The following is a 20828-nucleotide window of genomic DNA, read 5'->3' as shown; positions in this document are numbered from 1 at the left end:
CCCAGTCAGAAATCCATAAATCGGTAACAACCCCTCATCCCAGGGGGGGGGGGGGGAGGGGGGGGGACTCCCATTTGAAAAGGTCAGGACTGCTTGTTGTCTCACTCAGGGGTGTAAAATTGAGGAGTTTGGTCTCGCCTAGGGTGTTCATGATGAAACACCACTGTTTTTAGCTGTCTAAGTATCTTTTTATTAAGGTGCACTTAAAGAAATAATGATAATAAGGAAGCCTCTTATTCCTGTTTTTAGGTTCCTAGTGCAGGCTACTTTCCTGAACAGTGGCTGTCATTGAGCCTATTCCGTTTTAAGTAGTTTCTTTTAGGGCTCAAATAAAACTCGAGCTGACCACACCCAAATTGGTCTCCTGGGCCGGGTTGTTTAAAGCCCGATTAAGCTAACCCAGGATTAGCGAGAATTTTAATTTCAGTTTTGTGACTTTTAGGTGCTGTTTTCTATTTATGTTGCTTGTCATTCAGGTTTGAGTTTGAAAACTTTCAAACTACACAAAACATGAGCAATGAAAAACATTTTTATATAAGATCAAAGGCTCCCTGATCGTGGATGAACAGTGGACTTCTGCCTCTGTGGCAAAACGAGTCTTTGTGCAAAACTGTTTGTATGAAAATGCACGTCACCTTTGCGTTCATTCTCTTGAAAATCAAGTCATTTTCATGTGAAATGTTTTGTACTACCATCCAGGCTAAAAAAGAGGCAAACAGCAACTCCGAAGTGGAAGTAAAGTCTGCATATGAACCAAGTGGCCGATCAGATCGGCATTTATCCCGGTTTCTGTAGCAATATCAAATTTGCCAGTACTTATTTATACACCTGAGTGGAAAGAGGCACTGTGAGAGTTGTGTCTTGCTCAAGAACACAATAAAATGTTCCCAGCAAAGGCTTGAGGCCAGACTGCTCGAAATAGACAAGAAATACAAAAAATCAAATAACAGGTTGTTTACACAGACAGCTCATAAATGTTAAAATGGATAATAATTAATTTTGATTGGAATTGGAACATTGTTATCATATTAACTTGTACACGACATAGTGTCAAAGAATAACAACAGTCTGTTTCAAAATGAAATCATTAAATGAGTTCACCATATTTACCAGTCAGTCCAAAATTGACAATATAATTATGTATATGAGTCAGCAGTACATTTTGGGTCAAGGTAAATTGGTTATGGCCCTTGTTCAGTTAACATTATGAAACAGCTGTATAACAATGATTACTATTATGCAAAAATTACAATACATGATTTTGAAATTTATTTTAGACAATCAACTTGAGAATGCCAGGACTGCTAAGAGAACTTTGCCCAGTTTCACTTAAGTGAGACATGTATATTGGCAAAATCTTGCTTACCATAAGCTAAGTCAAACATAAACAATTTGATTGTAGCTTGTGGGTAAACAGGAAATCTATAGAAAAAATAAGTATTTCCTTCAATATTATAGGAATGATTTCAGACAGTTTTGTTTCAATCATGAACCTGATGTGAAGGGAATGTTTCTATTTACAATTTATAAGGGGTTTTTTTTTCTATAGAACTATGTCCATGGAGAGGAAGAAGGGAAGTAACAAAGTTTTTTAAAAGGAGGCTCTGGCCCAAGGTCAAAAACTTATCCATTTTACACTGTTTTAAACAGGAAAGGCTTTCTTTTCATATACATGTAGCTTCTAGCCTGAAACCCCTTTCACAAACCTAATGTGGCCCACTAGATCTCATTTGTGGGATAAATAATCAATTGCTTAAAATCCCTGTCTTGTTTAGTCTTATAATACCTACAGCTTGAAAAAAAGTGCACCTTTAGTCAACTGTAGGAAGAGGTCCCCCAGCTTGGTGCAATACAATAACGGTACTACATAAATTATTGTACTGCGTGCAAGTAAAATAACAATAATTTTCTCTCCTGGAAACAAAAATCATGGTATTTTAATCCTACAGTGTATATATCTTGGTAATTCTTTGTGCTAGTCTCACTAGCAATGCAGTAATATTAAAAAAGATTGCAGATATGTCCGCTAATAGATTTTTGCAATGATTACAGAACATACTTATGTTGACAAGTATCAAGCATTCTTTTCTCCATAATTCAAGTTTTGATGTCAATTTGTTTAAATCTCTTACTCCTAGGAGCAAAAAAAAAAAAAAAAAAAAAAAAATCTCTACATCACCAGCCACCATGCGTCTGGCTCTTTGACACAATTGGACAGCATGTCTTTCTCGCAAAACAATAGATCTACACAGTCTTTTGGACTTAATTTGTTCATCCATCACTAAAATATTGCAGTGTATATTCACTCAATCGTACATGTAGGTTGCCTTGAATATCATCCATGAAGAAATTTTCACTCTGGTCAAACTGCATGGAATACAAAAGAAATGTAGTGTGAATGACAACAAAACTAAAAGATACGGCAATTCAAATTCTTTTTCCCTTAAGTATTTAAAACAGGATGTAACACATCAATAATTCCGATACTCGATCAAAATCGATCAAAATCGATAAACATCGATGATAATAATTGATTAATATCAGAAATCAATCAAAATTGATGGCCAGGTTCTTTGTGATTATCGATTTTGATCGATTTCGTTAATTAAAGTTTGATTAGTATCGCTTTTGATCGATTATATCAGGGACTGAGGAAAAGCAACTTTCAATCAATCCTGACGTGTAATGCTGAAAGAATTGCAGTCGCTTCGCCTCCCAGTTGTTTTGCTAACGGTCAGTCAGATCAGTTCGTTAACGTTGATTTCAGAACAAAGAATATAACACCATCAATCCGCGAAGAATATACATGTACGTTTGCGAACTAACCTAAGACGTTCGGTACAACAGGATTATTTAAATTGGCTGTTACTTTTTACGTCTAGCTCACAGTGTGGTTTAACAACCAGTGGCGTAGAGCAAAGCAAGGGACATACAGGCCAGGGCTGTTTGGGGGGGGGGGGGGGGGGGGGTCGCTGCTGGAAACAGCATAATCTGGCATAATGCATCTGAGCCTGTGCAACAAAGCAGACAAAACACAAGCATAAAAGAATAATAACAAGTTTTGAAGCAGCCCAATACAATCAAGGTACCTGTATGAAGAAGAAGAGAAAAAAAAAGAAATTTAAATGATGCAGGTAGACCCTCTCCTCAGTATCCCCTCCTTTTCATATGGTGCCTTGCTTGTGCACGATATGTACAGTACTTTTCATTCAGATGCAAACTGTTTTGACTGCTCCACCCCATAGTATAGCAGTATAAGTAACCTCGGCTATGAAACTGATAAAGGTACTCTAGCCTGGTGGATGAATGACTACATTTTCGTAATGTAATGAATGGATGCGTTTATAATGAAAATTATATTTTTGCTGAGAATCATGGCTTATGCTTGCTTATGAAATGTGTTTCCTAAGCTAGCATTTCACACTTGAGGTCACCAATGTAAGGTAAGAAGTGACAGTTAACAAGCTAAACCTGCAATAAGTCAGTGTCCCCTATTCATGACAGTATACAGTATTCCTGATGCCTTGATATCACTGACACTCTCGACACTATTGTTTTGATCAAATTGGCTTCCTGAGTATATTATTAGCCGGTGTTTTGTCGTGGCATCCTTACAGTTTCTCAAAATCGATAGAAATCGATACCCGATGCTTAAACTACTGTAATTATCGTTTTTGATCGAATAATTTGCTTAATCGATTGATTATTACCGATTAAAATCGAATAATATCGATTTATCGATTAGGTTTCCGATGATCGATTTCGATCGGTGCGTTACGTCCCGTTTTAAAACAAGCTTACAAATTTCGAGCTTGCAATAGCGACACAGGCAGAATTTCAATGTGTGCGTACAAAATAAAACAATAAAGAAACAATGAAACTAAAGCCTAACAAGAATTTAAGCTTACCTTAGGCTACACAACGAGAGAAAGCGAGTGGAAACCATCAAATTCTCTTGCCAAGAAAATAAGCTAATCACGATCTCACTTAATTCTGGCTTTCTCTTCCCGGGTGTCTTGTATCAATTCTTTGACCTCGCCGACCGTGCTGTTGTGAACGATACATGACCACGGTCATAAATACCTCTACCAGCTTTCATCTAGGTGTGAGCAAAAGCCGATAGGCAAAAAACAACATATTTACGAAAGAAAATCATATGAAGCCATAGTTACTAACTACGATGAAACCAAAATGGCCGACTTCAATTTTCCCGGTGTTCGACAATCGCGTACCCAGGCTCTCAATTTATCAGGCAAAAATGTACGCCTTTCTAGTCCCCCCTCGTCAAAGAACCTCACTTAAGACGACCGAACACTCTCGGACAAAAGCAATACTTAGCAGGGGAGGTAGGAGGAAATAGTTTAATCCAGGTTTAATGAATAAATTAGTTACAATGGAGTGAGTCAGTGAGTGAGCGCCATCCGACTGTTTCCTAAGCTCACGGATGTTACATAACATCCATGAGCAAAAAATGGATACTTCGATTAACTTCTTATCCTGGGTTAGCGTTAACCGGCTTTCGAACAATCCGGCCCTGATGAGATGACTGTGCCTGCGTAAATCGTCTGGTTGTGTAAGGATCTGGGAACTACCTTATTGCTGAGCAAAATGCCCGAGGGCGCTAAGTGCAAGTCCATCCTATCCATGATGCAGTCGGGACATCCAATATGGCGGCAGCAATGTCCTTGTCATTAGAAAGATCACTTCTAAGGATGCCGTTTGGAAAACGTGGACTACTCAGTACATACAATCTAGATCCAGTTGGAAAGAGTATGTTACTGTTTTCTAGATGCTTGTTTTACGCTTCTAAAAGTCCCGAAGACCAAGGCAGGAAAATCATGGTGGCTGGATTGAGAGACGGGGAACACGATATAGAGAGATCGAAAAAGAGTTTGGAACGCTATTTTAAATCTTTCGGACAGGTGGTTCGAACTCAAATAATCCGAGATCATCTCACTGGTAGATCAAAAGGTTATGGATTCGTCACTTTTAAGAACTCAAGAGTCGTCGGGAAAATTTTGTCTTCATCAACTCACGTAATCGATGGGAACGGTGTTAAAGTGTCTTTAGCCTTAAAAACTGTCACAAAGTCCGGTGAAATTTCTGTTGTAAAGGATAGTAATTCAACGGAAAAAGAAGAAAGAAAACTTTTTGTCTCTGGGCTCAAAACAGGAGTCCATGGTACAACTGACAATGACTTGAAGGAATATTTTTCAGCTTTTGGAGAAGTGGAAGAGGCAAGGATAGTTACTTCTAAAACCTATGGGTTTGTAACATTTAAGACTCCAGAAAGTGTTAAAGAAGTGCTATCAAAACGTTTACATTCAATTGCAGGTTGGAAAATCAATGTGGATCAGCCTTTACGACGAGAGGACAAAAATGAGATTACAAGAAGAGTGAAAAGGACAGTTAGTGTTTATAATGTGTCACCTGATACTTCTGATGACGAATTAGTAGGGCACTTTTTAAGATTTGGAGAGGTCGAGAAAATTCACGGAAGAGATTCAAATAATAAACATAGTTATCAATGTATGGTGGTGTTCAAAACAGAACTTAGTGCAGATATGGCCACAGGGAAACCAGTTCAAGAACTTGCCACTGGAGGAAAGCTGTATGTGACGCCAATATTGAATAACAATATTTCTAAAACTATTCTTTTACGTGATACACCTGCGAACATAACATTGGAAGTATTACAGCTTTATTTTGAACAGTTTGGTAAGATTTCATGCATGGATTTGACAAGTGATCATTACCGATCCACTCATGTTAATATTCATGGAGTGATGTTCAGGACCCGACCAGGCTTGCCGACGATAGAATTTCAGGATGAGCACACTGTAGAGAATGTTTTGCAAAGTGCTCATGTTGTTTGTGGAAAGAAGTTAGAACTACAAGAAGTTGACATTAGAGCCATGGACAGTGACACACACAGCCAGGAGAGTGATCGAAGCATGATGGTGTTAATTGATCATTTGCCTCGTAGTGTGAGCAAGAAAACTGTTGCAGATTACTTTGCTACCCAGTCATTATCGGTTCAGTCTGTTGAGTTCAAAATGGAGCAGGCCCAGACCATGTCATGTGTTGTCGGGTTTTGGAACTTGGATGACGTTGATCAAATTATCGATCAAGTAGCACCTAACAATGGTGTTGTAAGTATTGACAGTGCCACAGTACTTGTTCGCCGCCTTCATTGGGAAAGTACACAGGAACGTGGAGAACCTGATATACATGTAAACACAGAAGATAGTTATTTATTCAAAGAATGAAACTTGACTTTTCAGACTGTGCATGTGCAGTTCACGTCCTAGGCGTACTTAATTACAGCATTACACTATTATTAGTATTCCCTGGTATTTCTAACAGTGAAAATGTATAATTTACTTAAAATTAGGCATTGAAAAAAAAGTTTATTAATGTGAATTAAGTACCACTGTGTACATGTCACAAAAGAGAAATTCAAGGGATGGGGAAAGGGGAATTTGCAATACTGTGACAGTGATTTCAGGGGGGGGGGGTAGTCTGTGCAGGAAATGTTAACAAGAGGACTTTGCCTTAGAGAATCTTTCTAGTCCCTCTGATCAACCCAGCTGGGAATTTCCCTATGGGGAAGCCAATTTGATATGTTCATATCAGCAAGGCTACAACAAAAATTACATGAAGTGTCAGTCGTCTCCTGCACTTATTACTCTCAGGCGAGAGATGGCTTGCATTTTCATGACGGTGAGATGACTGACATTTTGGGCTACAACAAAAACATTAATAAAAGAAATAGAGACCAGAAAGAAGAGTTAAATTCTTGATACTACAAACAGCTCTTTTCTACAATATGCAAATGATGTAAAAGTTAAGTTCACCAAATTATCTCCAAGCCTGCACAACGATATTGTTCCTTTTGCCAAATAATATAATATCCCATATTTGTGTTCCCAAGTGTACACTTTACAATTAAAAACTAAGGTAAAACTAATTAACAGTAGAATATAAAAGTGTGCTTTTTTTCCACCAAAAAATCCTCTATACATTATAATATATATGCAAAAAATTGTATTCTGGAACATGTCTTTGACAGCCAGGACAATTAATTCTGGGATCAACAAGTTTATAATAAAATTGATCCCAGCTAACTACTATACATCTATAATAAATAATTTATGATATTATAATTTTCATAAAATAATTGTTACAGTAATTAAAACAGTCTATTTAAATACAGCAATGGCCAAATATATGCAGTTGACTCTTTGACTTAGCCACTCAGGAATGTTCAATTGAGAGACATGACAACTTTACAACAGTAAGCATTTGCAAGCCCTTAGGTCATGCTCTGAGAGATACTACTGAAAGTGAACAAGATGTGTTTACAAAGAATTGACTGTGGATCTGGTACTAGAAGACTAATGCACTCTTCATAAAACATTGTATTTAAAACTAGTGACAAGAGTCCTTAGCTTGAAGGTACTGCTAAATAACTTCCATTTAAAATGGTCACACACTAAGGGCGTAATAACCAGTACCACATGAAAACAATAACTTTCATTTGAATGGTCACATATTAGGGTTTCATCCACAGACCTAAAAGTTAGAACCACCTTGTGCAGCATAATAAACAATACCACATGGAAGAACTGCTCAATAGCTTTCATTTGAATGGTCACACACTAGGGTTTCATCCACGGACCTGAAAAGTTAGAACCACCTTGTATGGCTGGCCTAACAAAGAGAACCACCAATAACTTCAAAATTTGACTTTAAGAGAAGAGGTGTTAACATTCTTTTTCTCTAGTGCTAAGCAAAGGTCCTAAAACAATCTAATAAGTATACATAATGGTATTTCATAGCTTAGCTGTAACAGCACATTAAAATTTTCCATCTAAAACTCTTCATGTCTGTGCCATGCTGGCTGTTCTGCTTGTGTTACAGTATCATCTGCAACAGACTCCACAGCATCTAATGCTTCTTTAGAATCCAGATGAACACGTCTCAGGCGAGCTATGAGGTCCTGGTCATCTTCTAATGTAGGTTTGAAATCACACCCACGGTAGCCTTTTGAATCGATGCAGAACTGAATGAATCTGTGAAAAAAAAAAAAAAAAAAGAAAAAAAACTGAATTGAGCTTAAAAGTTAAATAATTTATGTACTTATGTACAGGAGGGGTGGTCCTTCATTTACTTATTATTATTATTATTTTTTTTTTTGTGATCAATACCATCACAAATAAAAGTCTTGATTTCTTTAGCAAGGTGTAGATAGTCTCAGGCTTGTGAAATATGTCATCTGTTCTGTAGATGTCTTGCAAAGAATCAAATTCACCATTTGTTGCCCATTAAAGTAAGTGAAAAGTGGTAAATAAATGTTTATTTACTCAGACAGGCTAATGAAAATCCTATTATTACTTTAATAAGAGACCAGTTACCTATTCCAGTGTCTGTCCTTACAAAGAACATGAGGATTTCCCACTACGATCAGCAGAGCTTGGGCTCTTGTGATAGCAACATTAAACCTCTGAAAAATGAATTTGGATAGAAATGTTTCTAAAATTAATGTTAGTGCTCCAAGCTTTTAATTATTAATATCTTATGGTTGTGGAAAATTTCATTTTAAATTAATTTAGCACCTAAAATATTTACTGCCTGTGCATGCGCAGCACTTCAAGGGGAACTTGTAAATAGCAGGGTTCTTATTTGTACAGTATGCATATGTGAATATTGGAAAGCAAAAAATGGAGGAGGGATCTTTTGTTTGAAAGAATTATACTTGCCCTTACATCTAGCCTGTGTCACAGCCGCCTCTCCCTGGAATGTGACACAGGCTACCTTACATCAGGAAAACAGTGGACTAAAAAAAATATGGAACTTTGGGGAATGGGGAGTAGTTCTTTGTAATGCAACGATGATGGGAGAAGTTTACAAGGCAGCTAAATCATGGATAGTTTTGGAGTGTATGTTGATGGTTCTGTTATTGGAACAGAACAGGGGTGCTAATTTTTGGAATAGGGGTGCTTATATGACAGTCCTTATAGGTATCATTTATTGAAATATACAAGAACACATTCAAAAGGGGTGATGAATGCTACCTACAGTTTATTGCCCAGTCTTGAAATCTCGAAAGGCCTTCACAATGAATCACAAGGTCTCATTATTTTTTCTGAGTTTCATTCCTTTTTGTGTCTAACTTAAAGTCGTTTAAATCTCAGTCTCTGATTCTTAAACAAGGGTCTTGATATTTGAAGAGTGTCGGATTTTTCCAATTGTCACCCCTTTCAATGGCAGGCACTTCAATACTACTACAAAAGGGGTCTTATTTTTATAAAGGAAGGCACTACAAAAAATATTATTTAACTGTAAATCAAATCATTACAATATTTAACAGCTGCTTTTAACAAACCTTTGGGTTTTTCAAGAAACCCAGTTTGAACTGTGCATCAATCTGTAGATACTCCTGACTACTCCTGACAGTGGAAATAATAATCACTCGTCTTTCTTGTCCTTGAAATTCTTCAACAGAACCAACCTTCACATCTGAGATGTTAGCCTTGTCAAGAAGAGTCCTTATCTTTTGAACCTGAAACGAGTGCCACAGCAAGACAATTAATCACAAAGCAAGAAACTTTTCAAAGCTGGACTAAAATTAACGTCACTGAAATGACAGACTATGAGCAGTCGGGTCTTGTTCCTGTAATCCTCCATGAGACTGAAATGGCTAAACTTATGCAAACATTTAGGGAAATAAATGAGAACAGAATGGTCTTGCTTTCGCTTCACATTCATGCATTTTATTGCTTGCTTGGAAAAGAAAGAGACTGCTTAAGTAACGTAGTTAGACTAGTGATATGATTACAGCAACTTAATTGCTAGTAGGAGAAGGGAGAAATATGAGGCAGAAAAGGTTGATTCTCCTACCTTTCTCCACGCATTTCTAACCCCCATCCACTCCCCCTTCTATCATTATTATTATTATTATTATAAATTATTATTATTCATTATCATTACATTATCATTATCATTATCATTATCATTATCATTATCATTATCATTATCATTATCATTATCATTATCATTATCATTATCATTATCATTATCATTATCATTATCATTATCATTATCATTATCATTATCATTATCATTATCATTATTATTGGTCATTTGATGCATTGGTTGGTTGATGTCGATGCCCAGCTGGGTGTTTGGCAGGTTGGTCAGTGGGTCAATGGCAAACAAATCTCCTAACATATGCAGCAATGATTCGGGTTGTCACGCGACACTCATCCTCAATAAAGGAGTGTTGTGAGACGACCTTAATAGCTGCTGCATAGGAGACTATGGGTACATTAATTAGGCTAGATCTCTTTGTTGGTCAGTATTAATCATAGAAAAATTAATACTTAAAAAAACACATACAGTAAAGCATGAATTTAATGTTAACAACATTAAGATATTCAGTTTAACTGTACCTGTTTTCTATAAGGCGAGATGATCCCAATCTGGGAAGGAAGCACGTTGATTCCTCGGGCATCCTTCAAGTCCTTGACATATTGTGTGACCACAGCTGCTTCCTCTGGGTTGAAAAATGATGGACTTTTCTCTTCACGCATGTCACGGCCCTTGATCCCCTCAAAAATGATCGGGAATCCCTTGCAAGGAAGTCGGCTCCAGTTACACAGTGATTCTCTTTTCAGTCTGTCCGCACAAGTTTCCAGTTCATCATCATAGAACATCTCATTGGGAAGCTGGAAAAATCACAAATTCAATTAAATTTATTTAATAGTGGATATTTCTGGAACAAGGCAACAATTATCATAATTAAAGGCAGGATTAGGTTTAACTTACACACTATTCAACAGTTCATTTGTCGATGAACAAGGTTGTAATACATTGTGCTATTACATACTTTCAGATGTACATGTACAATGTACATGCACTGTGATTTCAGATCTAGACTTTACCTCCAAAATCGATGGATGTGACCTGTAGTTCTTCAGTAACTTTGTAATAATCAGCGGGTTATAATCACCAAGTTCATCCTCTTCATCTTGTGGTATTCGGCCATAGAAAGGCACCTTTGTCATCATCCATTCCAAGAGAGACATACCAAGACCATACTGGAATTAACAAAATTAATTTAATTCAAATTACTTAGCATACATGAACATCATTCAGTAATCTTTGAAAAAATAAAAAAGTTCGTGAAGTTCAACGAAAAATAATACTCTGCTGCATGTCACTTTTTCAATTTTCTTCTTGATGTTCGGAAATGTAATCAAACCCCCTGCTGTGTTTGATATATTACTTCACATTGCATGTCAAAGTTTTAATTATAATCCTTTTTTTTACCTTAATGGCTATTGGTGATCGAAGTATTGGACCAAGCTGTTGGGGATCCCCTGCCAAAACCAGCTGGCCCCCTCCTGGAGTCTCTGTACTGAACAGTCCTGCCAGGGGGACGAGGCATTCAGGCTGCAGGGAGTGGCCTGCTTCATCAATGAACACATGAGTGAAGTGCTGGTCTGGAATCTCTCCCGATACTAATCTGGAAAGGCAAAAGAAAACATATGTGAGGATAGTTTATCATAGATCTGAATTTGAAAGACCTGGTAATATTAGTCTGACTAACCAATAGCCAGTCTCCTCTATGGGGTGTTCCTGCAGGGAATCATGGTACATGTGGTTGCATTCACCATCTTAGACTGGATATTTGTAATTTGATGAATACAACAACCATGATTCCCTGCAGGCATGTCTCATAGATGGGAATTGGCCATTAAATGTAAAACATGACTTGCACTGCTTAAAAAGATCCAAACTTTTGAGACAATAATTAGTCATTAATAAATAAGTATTATTTATTAAATAAATGGGTTTCAAACTTTTTGTTAATGAACATCAGGCTATGTCATCATCGGGGAGGGATCCACAAAATGAAATCAATGATATCACCACTTTTCAACCAATCAGAGTGCATGTTATGAAATGTTTGAATCCATTAAAAGTTAATTACTTTGTATGGATATCTCTATTACACAGACACTCATGAGGTTAGACTGCAAATTGGGTGACAAAACTTATAGCAACCTTCCTGCTGTGATCAGTGTGGAAACCACAAGGCGCTTCTCCATAATGGCCTCTTTAGATGGCATAAAGAAGTCCCCACCAGATGTGATGCAGCAAACATCCTGCAGTGAAGAAATTTGATAGATGAGCAACTGTAATCTGAACAAGATAAAATGCCAAAACAACCATTTTCATATGGTTATTAATTCAAGACGGTTCAAATCAATGGTCATGTTTATAGTATACCTTGATATCTTTTGGAAGAGAGAACGCTGACCTGCCAAAAGCATTCAGCCTCATCATCTGTGACTTTGGAATGACTGTGTGCTCCATAACTCTCTGTAACACCAGGTCTGCAGCACTGTTGGATGGGGCACAAGCAAGGACATGGCTCGAAGGAAACTGTTTCAATATCTGGTGACCGAATAAATTACAAATAAATAGACTAGACAAACAATAAACAAACAGATGGTCACATTACTGTTCATGCAAAGGACTGCACCTGCTTGAAGCATATTGCTCTTTACCCGCATTAGGGATGGCAAAAATGGTTCTTCAAAAACCATGGGTCTTACAAAATTTTGGTCAAAATTCATGCATCTTGTGGTCCTATTTTTTTAGCAGTTCTGTACAGATGTATGTCTCAGATGTAGTCTCAATTGTTTTGACAAGGCTGTCTCAGAGAATAGATTTTTTACAAGGCTGGATCAGAAATTCTTGAAGTGTGGATTTGTTTGTTTGTTTTTATAAATGACATCTGACCATCTTGCACTTGTATTCAAAATACTATGAAGTCATGTAGACCTCACAATTTAAAAGGTCAAAATGTCTCGGGCTAACGCTAGTTTCATCTCCTTGCAAAGTCTTGCATTTCTACCATTCACCATACCTCACATTGTGAGTCTATTGATAATATCTAGAATATATGTAGGTCTGCAATGTGTCCAAAGGGCTGCAATTACTTAACAGGAGAGACTCCTGCATACATACCAGTAATTTAGTAAATACAATTATTGCATAATGCTAAATTGTAATTGTGTATAACAACAAAGCAATGGTATCTTATACCTGTTTGATGGCCTCCACAATGGTAACAGTCTTCCCTGTTCCAGGAGGACCAAACACCAAGTAGGGAATTGGTCTGGATGTACCAGTAACAATGTTTTTTACCGCCTGTTCTTGTTCTTTATTGTTGTGAAGTTTTGCATCATAAAATCTAGAAATTGTAGTAGTAATATGTCAATCTATTGATTCTTGCTACATATAGAGGGAGGCAGAGTGACCTGATGATTTATAGATCACTGGATAGTACAGCAAGTTTGAGGTTGGTTGCATCATTGGAATACATTTACTACATGTAAGTTCTTGTCAAAGACACTTATTAATTTGTACAGTACTTCTTTCAACCCAGATTGGTGGGGACCAGGGAATTAAGGCATTGGGAAAGAATAAGGGGAGGGGGAGGGGCTAGTGGTGTGGAGGTATCCCTGTGATAGACCAGCATTTTGTCCACGAGGGAATAGAGATACTCCTGGTTGTTTAACCCTACCTGTAGAAACCAGAGTTGAGTGATTAAGTGCTGGCTATGTGAGCCATCCTTGTCTAAGCTTACACAGAGTTTACTCTTACCGACACCACGTTCACTTATTAACCGTGAACTGCGCGGCCATGGGCCGAGTGCAGTTCTTGCTCTGCACAGGATTAATTAATTAATTTTTTATTAGTTTTGTTGGTGACCAGACCCAAACTTAAATAAATACGCTAAAAAAAGGTATTACATCAGCCATGGAATGCGCTGACGTTGCGGCTTTCACTTTCGCTACGTGACAAATACGATCATGTTTACTTTGCAAGTTTATTTCGCCAGAAGCGACAGCCTTTTTAGTTTTCCAGGTATTTTTCGTATTTTTAGACAAGAGAAGTGAATTGTCCCGCTGTTTTACCGAAGCGAGTTCAGAGATCAGAAGGAAAATTAAATATTTGCAAGCCAAGCAAAGAAAGTGTCAGAACGTGCAAGGATTACATCATTGGTAGGGAAATAACCACCATACTAAAGATAGCCGTGGATAACATAATTCTTGAATTATGTGACTTGTGTGATAACTTTGCTAGCCCTTTACTCATGGAAAAAACAATTAAATTTAAGATTTCACAAAGGCTAAGAGCGATGGTGCAATAATACAGTTTGTGTTGATCAAGTGATGTGGTGTCTAAAGTAATCAATGAATCTTTGGGAAATGCACTGCGTTGCGACTGTAGTGCTAAGGAGACAGTTATTACATAAAATTGTGGAAGCGGTTATAAGATCTAAAGGATCTTCTTGTTAGTTATACATGTGCACATAATTATGCCAATTTAGCACTTGTTAATGATGGAATTGAATTATAAAAAGTTCCTTTTCTAAAAATGGTGTAGAGCAGGTCTGGGTTCACGTCCCACAGTGCTCTCTCTCCAGCAAGTTGACAGGACAGCCTTACAAGTACAGACTTCTGAGGGTACAGATCAAAACTGATTCAAAAGCAAGGGACCAGGCAAGGACCAGAGATCCTATATTGCACACTTACCTAAAATCTTGTTCTTTCTCCTCTAAGAGGGGGTCTAAATGTTTGCCAATTGTTAATTGTAAAGAAGCAAGCTGTGTTTTTTCTTCCATCATCTTGAATCCAATTTCTAGAGCTCTGTGCATCAGTTTTAATGGTGTCCTGTTGAATGTGAATCTCACATTCACCTTCATCCCTTTGATGTACTTCTTGTGAAAACTAAAACATCATTCATAAGCAAAGTAAGATTAGTACTCAGGCAGAACAAAAAATCCAATACAGTTAGTATGTTGCAGTGATTAACAACTTCTGTGGTCTGTCAACAAGTTAGTGATCTTCACCACATGAGCCTATACCAACCCAGGGAGGGGGTGGGAGGGTTAAGGGGGGGGGGGGGTTCAATAATTTTTTTAAAAAAATCTTGGACATAAAAGATCACTCTGGCAAAAGTACTTACTAGTGAGTAAAAGTTATTACATTTATTTAATATCTTGTTAAGATGCACAGTGAACATCACTGATTTATCAAAGCCTGACATGACATGTAGTAGTACCTTGGAGAAAACTTAAGACGAACATCACTTAATCCCACAACATGAACAAATCCTTGATACTCTTCCTTCTCTAGTTGTCCATTGTCATCTTTGACTCTTACTAAGATCTGATCACCTTTGATTACTGATGGGCGATTCTCGGCAAGACCAGGAACCTAAAATCAAATAATGAAGTCAAACCCATCTGTTAAGTGGTCACCCCCTATTAAGAGGTCACCATTCAAATTAATAAATTGCGTTTCACGTATTTACTGTATCTTTGACCTCCATTAAATTGTAGATTGCGCATATGTATGTACTTTTGTTTTCTTGTTCAATTTTCTGCACAATAGTGCACTAAATTCTGATCACCTCTTATAAAGGGTCAACCTCTATTGAGTGGTCACCTGGCTACTTCTGGAGGGTGACCGCTTAATAGAGGTTTGACTGTATCAATAGAATCACCGTCTTGATGGCAGCAATAATATTATTTATATATTTATTTACACATAAGTTATAAATTTGAATTCTTTATACATGTACTAGTAAATTATTTATAATTTGCACATTTCATCAGGTTCATCATTTGGGTAAGTTCTGTGTAACCGTAATAATCATTTTCATTCTGGTTCCATTAACTTTTGTTAATGAACTGTCAGGCCACTCTGACCCCAACATTCCCCCTCTTAGGCTTCTACTCCTGGGTGGAGAGAGGCACTGTGAGAGTAAAGTGTCTTGCCTAATAACACAATACAATGACCCAGGCCAAGGCTGGCTCCTGGACTACTGCTCGACTACAAAGTCCAGCACACTACATGTAGCTAACCATCAGGCCACCAAGTGCTACACTTCTCCCTATTAACTTTGCACCAAAAAACAGTCCCTTTTAGCTTTACAACTCTCTCAACACCATACCTTTAGAACAAGAAACTGCCCTTCTGGTATAAGTATTGTGTCCTCCATATCATAGTGTCGAATGTCTACCTCCATCTGAAGCTCCTCGATGTGAAGAAGGGATGCAAATTTTTCAGGATACTGTGGCATTTGTAAGCCTACTTCTTGTTCGAGCAGCGCTGACAGCTCTTCACCAGGTTGGCCTCGGTTTAAACCCAAGCGTAATTGAAAGGGAATGTGGTAGTCTTTGAGAGGGACTGGGTAACGTAACTTACTGTCTGGTCTGTGGATGATAAGGAAATACATTCAATCTTTCCTTACTTTTGTTTACAAAAATTTATGTCTACTAGAAAATAATCCAATTCACAAGACAAAGCATTTATATCATGTTCCATTATAAATATGGGATTGCTGCTTATCAGTTTTTTTTTTTTTTTTTTTTTTTTTTCCCCTTTCTCTTTTCTTTTTTGGTGCTTTCTCTTTTTTTGGCGCTTTCTCAACTGCTGGAATCTTTCTTGGTACTTCCCCACCCCCCCCCCCCCCCCCCCTCTTCCTCCCTTCTGCACACACACCAAACCAAAAATTATAACTTACAAACTATTATCCATTTCTTATGTCAGGATCACAAGAGGCTAATGGCTCATGAATACTGCCGTTCAACTTTTGAAGAAGTTTTTCCCGCACAACAAGACATGACTCGCCAGGGGTATCATGATTATAAGACTGCAATTGTGGGTGCTTCCCGATTGCAGACTACATGTACCAACATTTCTCCAGCCTGGTTTCTGACACCAACAACTTGGTAGTGGCATGTTCAGCGTGATTTTAAAATGTTGGTTACACAGTACCTACAGTGTATTGTCAAAAACATATAACACTCCCATTGCAGGAGCAATCAACACAGTACAAAAATAATTACTAGAATTTTCCTTTTTTAAGAAAACATACATGTAAAGCAGATTCAAATAGGTACTAGTAACACTGAAATTTAACTGGAGGAAAAAAAAAACCAGTGCTTTCAATAAGACAAGGCAGAAAATGGAGGAAGCTTTCAAATGGGACAGTTAATTGCCTTCCAACAATTTGACATAGACATAGCAATTTTTCTTGGACAATTCTGTCCAAGGGGAGGGGTGCAATGAAGTTAACCCATGGATATGAAACACCAACCCATGAGACAAGGCCACACCGCAACACTGGGAACCCCATAATCTTTGCAATGAGTGTGTGGGTTCTTTAATATTGCTGTACAAGGGCTGTTGCCTTCCACATATCTTATTAAAAGCAGTGTTAGTTATGATAACTTGCACAAGATAGTTTACCGTAGGGGAGGCACTCCACCAATCACTTGTACCTTCGGGTCTACCACCCTTGCAACAGGCTTGGGATGCCGATACTTGTGGGTTGGCAGGATACTCTCGACATCCTCGCTAGTTCCTTGTCCTGTTAGAAACCGTGCTATATGGTAAGTGTCGGTTGTCGAGCCTTCCTCTTCAAATTCAAAGACAATTGGCTGTTTGAATTCACCAAGACCGCTTGGTTTAAAGAGTGCTGATATCGTGTAAGACTTGCCGGCCGGAATTTTGAGCACTTTGGATTTGGTTTGCCCTCCTGTAAATGTACTAACGTTGTGTTTGTCAGAAAGCATGAAATCACTCACTGAGTTCAAGGCTACAAATCGTTTCAGTCTCACAGCACTGGTTCCAGCATTGTTGACAATGATTTCTGTGATTTTTGCACTCTCGGTTAATTGCATTTGACCAAAGTCAATTAATCCATGTTCTCTGTCTAAATCAGAACAAACCCGTATTCCATTCTTGTCTTGAATGAAAGATTCTCTGGAAATAAAAAAAACAAAAAAACAAAGACAAATAATAATAAATAATAAAAAAAAACCTAACCCTAACCCTAAAAATACCATTAAATAAATAAGAATAAAAAAATGATAAACATATAATTATAATAAAATAATTTATTACAATTGGTAAGTCAGTTCATCAGTGTCCGTCCATCCATGTATTCGTCCCTCTGTCTGTCTGGCCAACTGTCTGCCCAATGTCTATCTATCCATCTATCCATCCATTTGTCAGTTAGTCAGTCTTTTGTATTTTCCTTTCAAACTGCATGGTATCCCAATTACAAACTGTGTGATACTGTATATCTGACTAAAATACTAATGCCACTTACTTGTGTTTAAGAAATAACTTCTTCAGCTCTAGCACTGGATCATCTTCTTCCTGTTCAAAGTGTTTTTCCCTTTCAGTTTCATCAACATCTTTTTCATCATCTTCTCCTTTTTCTTTTGCTGCAGTCCTTTGCTTTCGTTGCACAAATGACTGGTCTACAGCCAAAACCAAACGGCGACCCTTTCGTTCAAAGTACAACAATGTGTCAGAACCATCTTTGCATTTTACCAGTTTTTTCATCCTCTTCAGTTGAAACAAGATTGTGGAAAAGGAAACTGTGGGGATGGAATGATCCAATGTTTTCTTGAACTGATCGTAATACACCTGTCTGAGCTCCATCTTTGTTGACGGCCTGAGCCGCTCAGTTGATAGATACTTCCAAAACTGTTTGGTAACATTCTTTTTGTAATCATTCTTTGCTCGAGGCATTTTAATGGAAAATACTATCAAGAAAAAATAGAATAAGGTTAGATGGCATTTCTTATGGGTAAATCTTTGATTCAGATTGTCCACTTCCACAAAATATCCACACCTAATTGCACTGTACACAAAAGAAGGGCACTAGAAAGTCCAAAAGAGTGGGGGGTGGGGGGGGGGGGGGGGAATGTGGATATTTTTTTGGATAAATGCATGTGTATCACAACTGGGAAGGGGGCGGGGGCAGGGGTATCATAGGGGGAGGTATCATATATATTTGGATATTTTCTGGTCAACACATACATTGTACCTGTAAATCACAAGGACCTATAACTTGGTTTGTTTTATCAAAAGATCAAGCTCCTATATAGAGAATTTGGTATAAATATAGAGGTGTAATATTAATACAGTCCAACCTCCAGTTGTGACCACCTCTCCTCAGCGACCAGTTCTCCAAAATACCAAAAGTTTCCATACCAAATCACTACATTTGGAATCTCTTGTAAGTGATCACGACCTCTATTAGAGCTACATGTAAAAGTTTGAAATTTTCTTTTGTTTTTAACCTCCCTTAAGTGACCACTTAACAGATAATGGAACAGAAAATGGATAATAAGGTGTTGTAACATTATCGCATTCCTGCGTAGTACAAGAGACGGAAATTTCTCAATGGGAAGTACCAGATGTTTTCTCTAAATTGACTTTTCACAGGAATTAACCATTTAAAATTTTAAAGAATAAAATGTACATGCACTTTTCTCTGCCAGTCTTAAATGAGGCAAAATTTTGACCCAATATGGTCTAAGCTCTCCTAAGTGACCACCTATCCTTGACATTTTGGGTGGTCGCTTATAGAAGGTTCAACATATTTTTACAGTATGACTGCTGTGTGACCACTATCTGAACTGGGCCCCTTGAAAAGTAATTCACCAATCAGAATGTTACTTGAGAACAAAGGATAGCTATCTTTTTTGAAATGATACTATGATTATTTCCGGTAAGGACTGAATCTGGCCCAAGTTGTTCGAAAGGTGGATAATGTTATCTGCCATATAAATCACTATCCAGTAGATAATGTGGTTTGTTTTGCTAACACTTGTCCGCTGGATAGCGATTAATCCAGTGGATAGTGTTATCCACCTTTCCAACAACTGGGGCCTTTAGTGTACATAATACAGGGGAGTCAATAAAATTCATGTACTCATATCAAACAGACCCTTACTTGTCTTCACGAGAAAAGATACCTCTCTGCTGTTCTCAGTTTACATTCTGATTGGTTAGTTTTCTTCTAGGTGGCCTGGTTCAAGTAGTCATACTCTAATATCACTGTATATACAAGTACACTACCAACATTTCATTTTCATTGACATTCAATTTTCACAATCATACTTTCTTTACGAATTGACATAATGCCTCGTACTGTTTCATAGCTGTAGCAACATACATGATTATAAGAAAAAGGTTAACAAAACATTTGATGTCCTCACAGCTAATTAAGTACAGGTGTCTCAGAAACTAGACCTAAAACCTAAGATCTAAGACCTAAGAGCCCCTCTGAATCTCAAAAACTAAGACCTTGAAAAAAAACAAAAAACAAAAAAGACCTTAAAGACAGTGGCGTATCCAGACCTTGAGCTAAGCAGGGGGTCTTTGTTTTGCTTGACCTGCAAGCTTTTCTTCCTTCTGTGATTTTTTCTTTTTTTACCCTAATTGAAAGGGGGGGGGGGGTCCCCCGAGCCCCTCCCCTGGATCCCCCACTGTAAGTCCTCCTCCGAATTTCAAAATTAAGACCTAAGTCCCCCACTGAATCTTAAAAACTAAGACCTAAGACCTAAGACCCTCCGAATATCAAAACCTAAGACCTAAGACCTCCGATCGTTTAGAGTACAGTACACATATGTTTACTTACCTTTTAGTTTTCAGTTCATGTATTTAAACTTAAGCTTATGTTTCCTTGCGTGTTGATCCTTCCCTGGTGTAAGCTGGTGTAATTAGGCCGGCGATAACGAGCAGCGAAAGTTCAAAGGTTTAGATGTAAAATTGCTTTTTCGCCAAAGCTAAATATCATGAATAATAGAATCAAATATAGAGAAATGCCACCTGATTGCAATTTAAGTTAGATTAGCTAGGATTCGTAGAAAAATAATTAGCTTTACCATTTCTAGGAAAACGACTGGTGGCCGCCATGTTGGATTCCCAGGATCCGGA

The 20828-nt window shown here is 37.7% G+C and overlaps 2 protein-coding genes across 2 annotated transcripts; one reads left to right on the top strand and one right to left on the bottom strand.

The window, feature by feature from the left end:
- Window positions 1–4636: 4636 nt before the first annotated feature.
- Window positions 4637–7879, top strand: LOC149101162 (uncharacterized). Its single transcript, XM_089276531.1, has one exon. The coding sequence runs from the start codon at window positions 4668–4670 to the stop codon at window positions 6267–6269; it is 1602 nt and encodes a 533-aa protein (XP_089132657.1). The 5' UTR covers window positions 4637–4667; the 3' UTR covers window positions 6270–7879.
- LOC110041197 (RNA helicase MOV-10-like) lies at window positions 6229–20825 on the bottom strand. The gene is made up of 16 exons (XM_089276529.1): window positions 20777–20825; window positions 20530–20677; window positions 18205–18646; window positions 17340–17855; window positions 16039–16300; window positions 15145–15299; window positions 14616–14810; window positions 13120–13267; window positions 12298–12465; window positions 12073–12173; window positions 11335–11530; window positions 10947–11102; window positions 10455–10730; window positions 9389–9565; window positions 8418–8506; window positions 6229–8075 (listed from the first exon to the last, which is right to left on the bottom strand). The coding sequence occupies exons 3-16, from the start codon at window positions 18630–18632 to the stop codon at window positions 7874–7876; spliced, it is 3069 nt and encodes a 1022-aa protein (XP_089132655.1). The 5' UTR covers window positions 18633–18646; window positions 20530–20677; window positions 20777–20825; the 3' UTR covers window positions 6229–7873.
- Between the last annotated feature and the right edge of the window lie 3 nt (window positions 20826–20828).

The sequence above is a fragment of the Orbicella faveolata genome, unplaced genomic scaffold (genome assembly GCF_042242905.1).
Source record: "Orbicella faveolata isolate gen_17 unplaced genomic scaffold, um_ofav_v1 contig_4, whole genome shotgun sequence".
Lineage (NCBI taxonomy): Eukaryota > Metazoa > Cnidaria > Anthozoa > Scleractinia > Merulinidae > Orbicella > Orbicella faveolata.
This window is presented reverse-complemented; position numbering and strand designations above follow the sequence as displayed.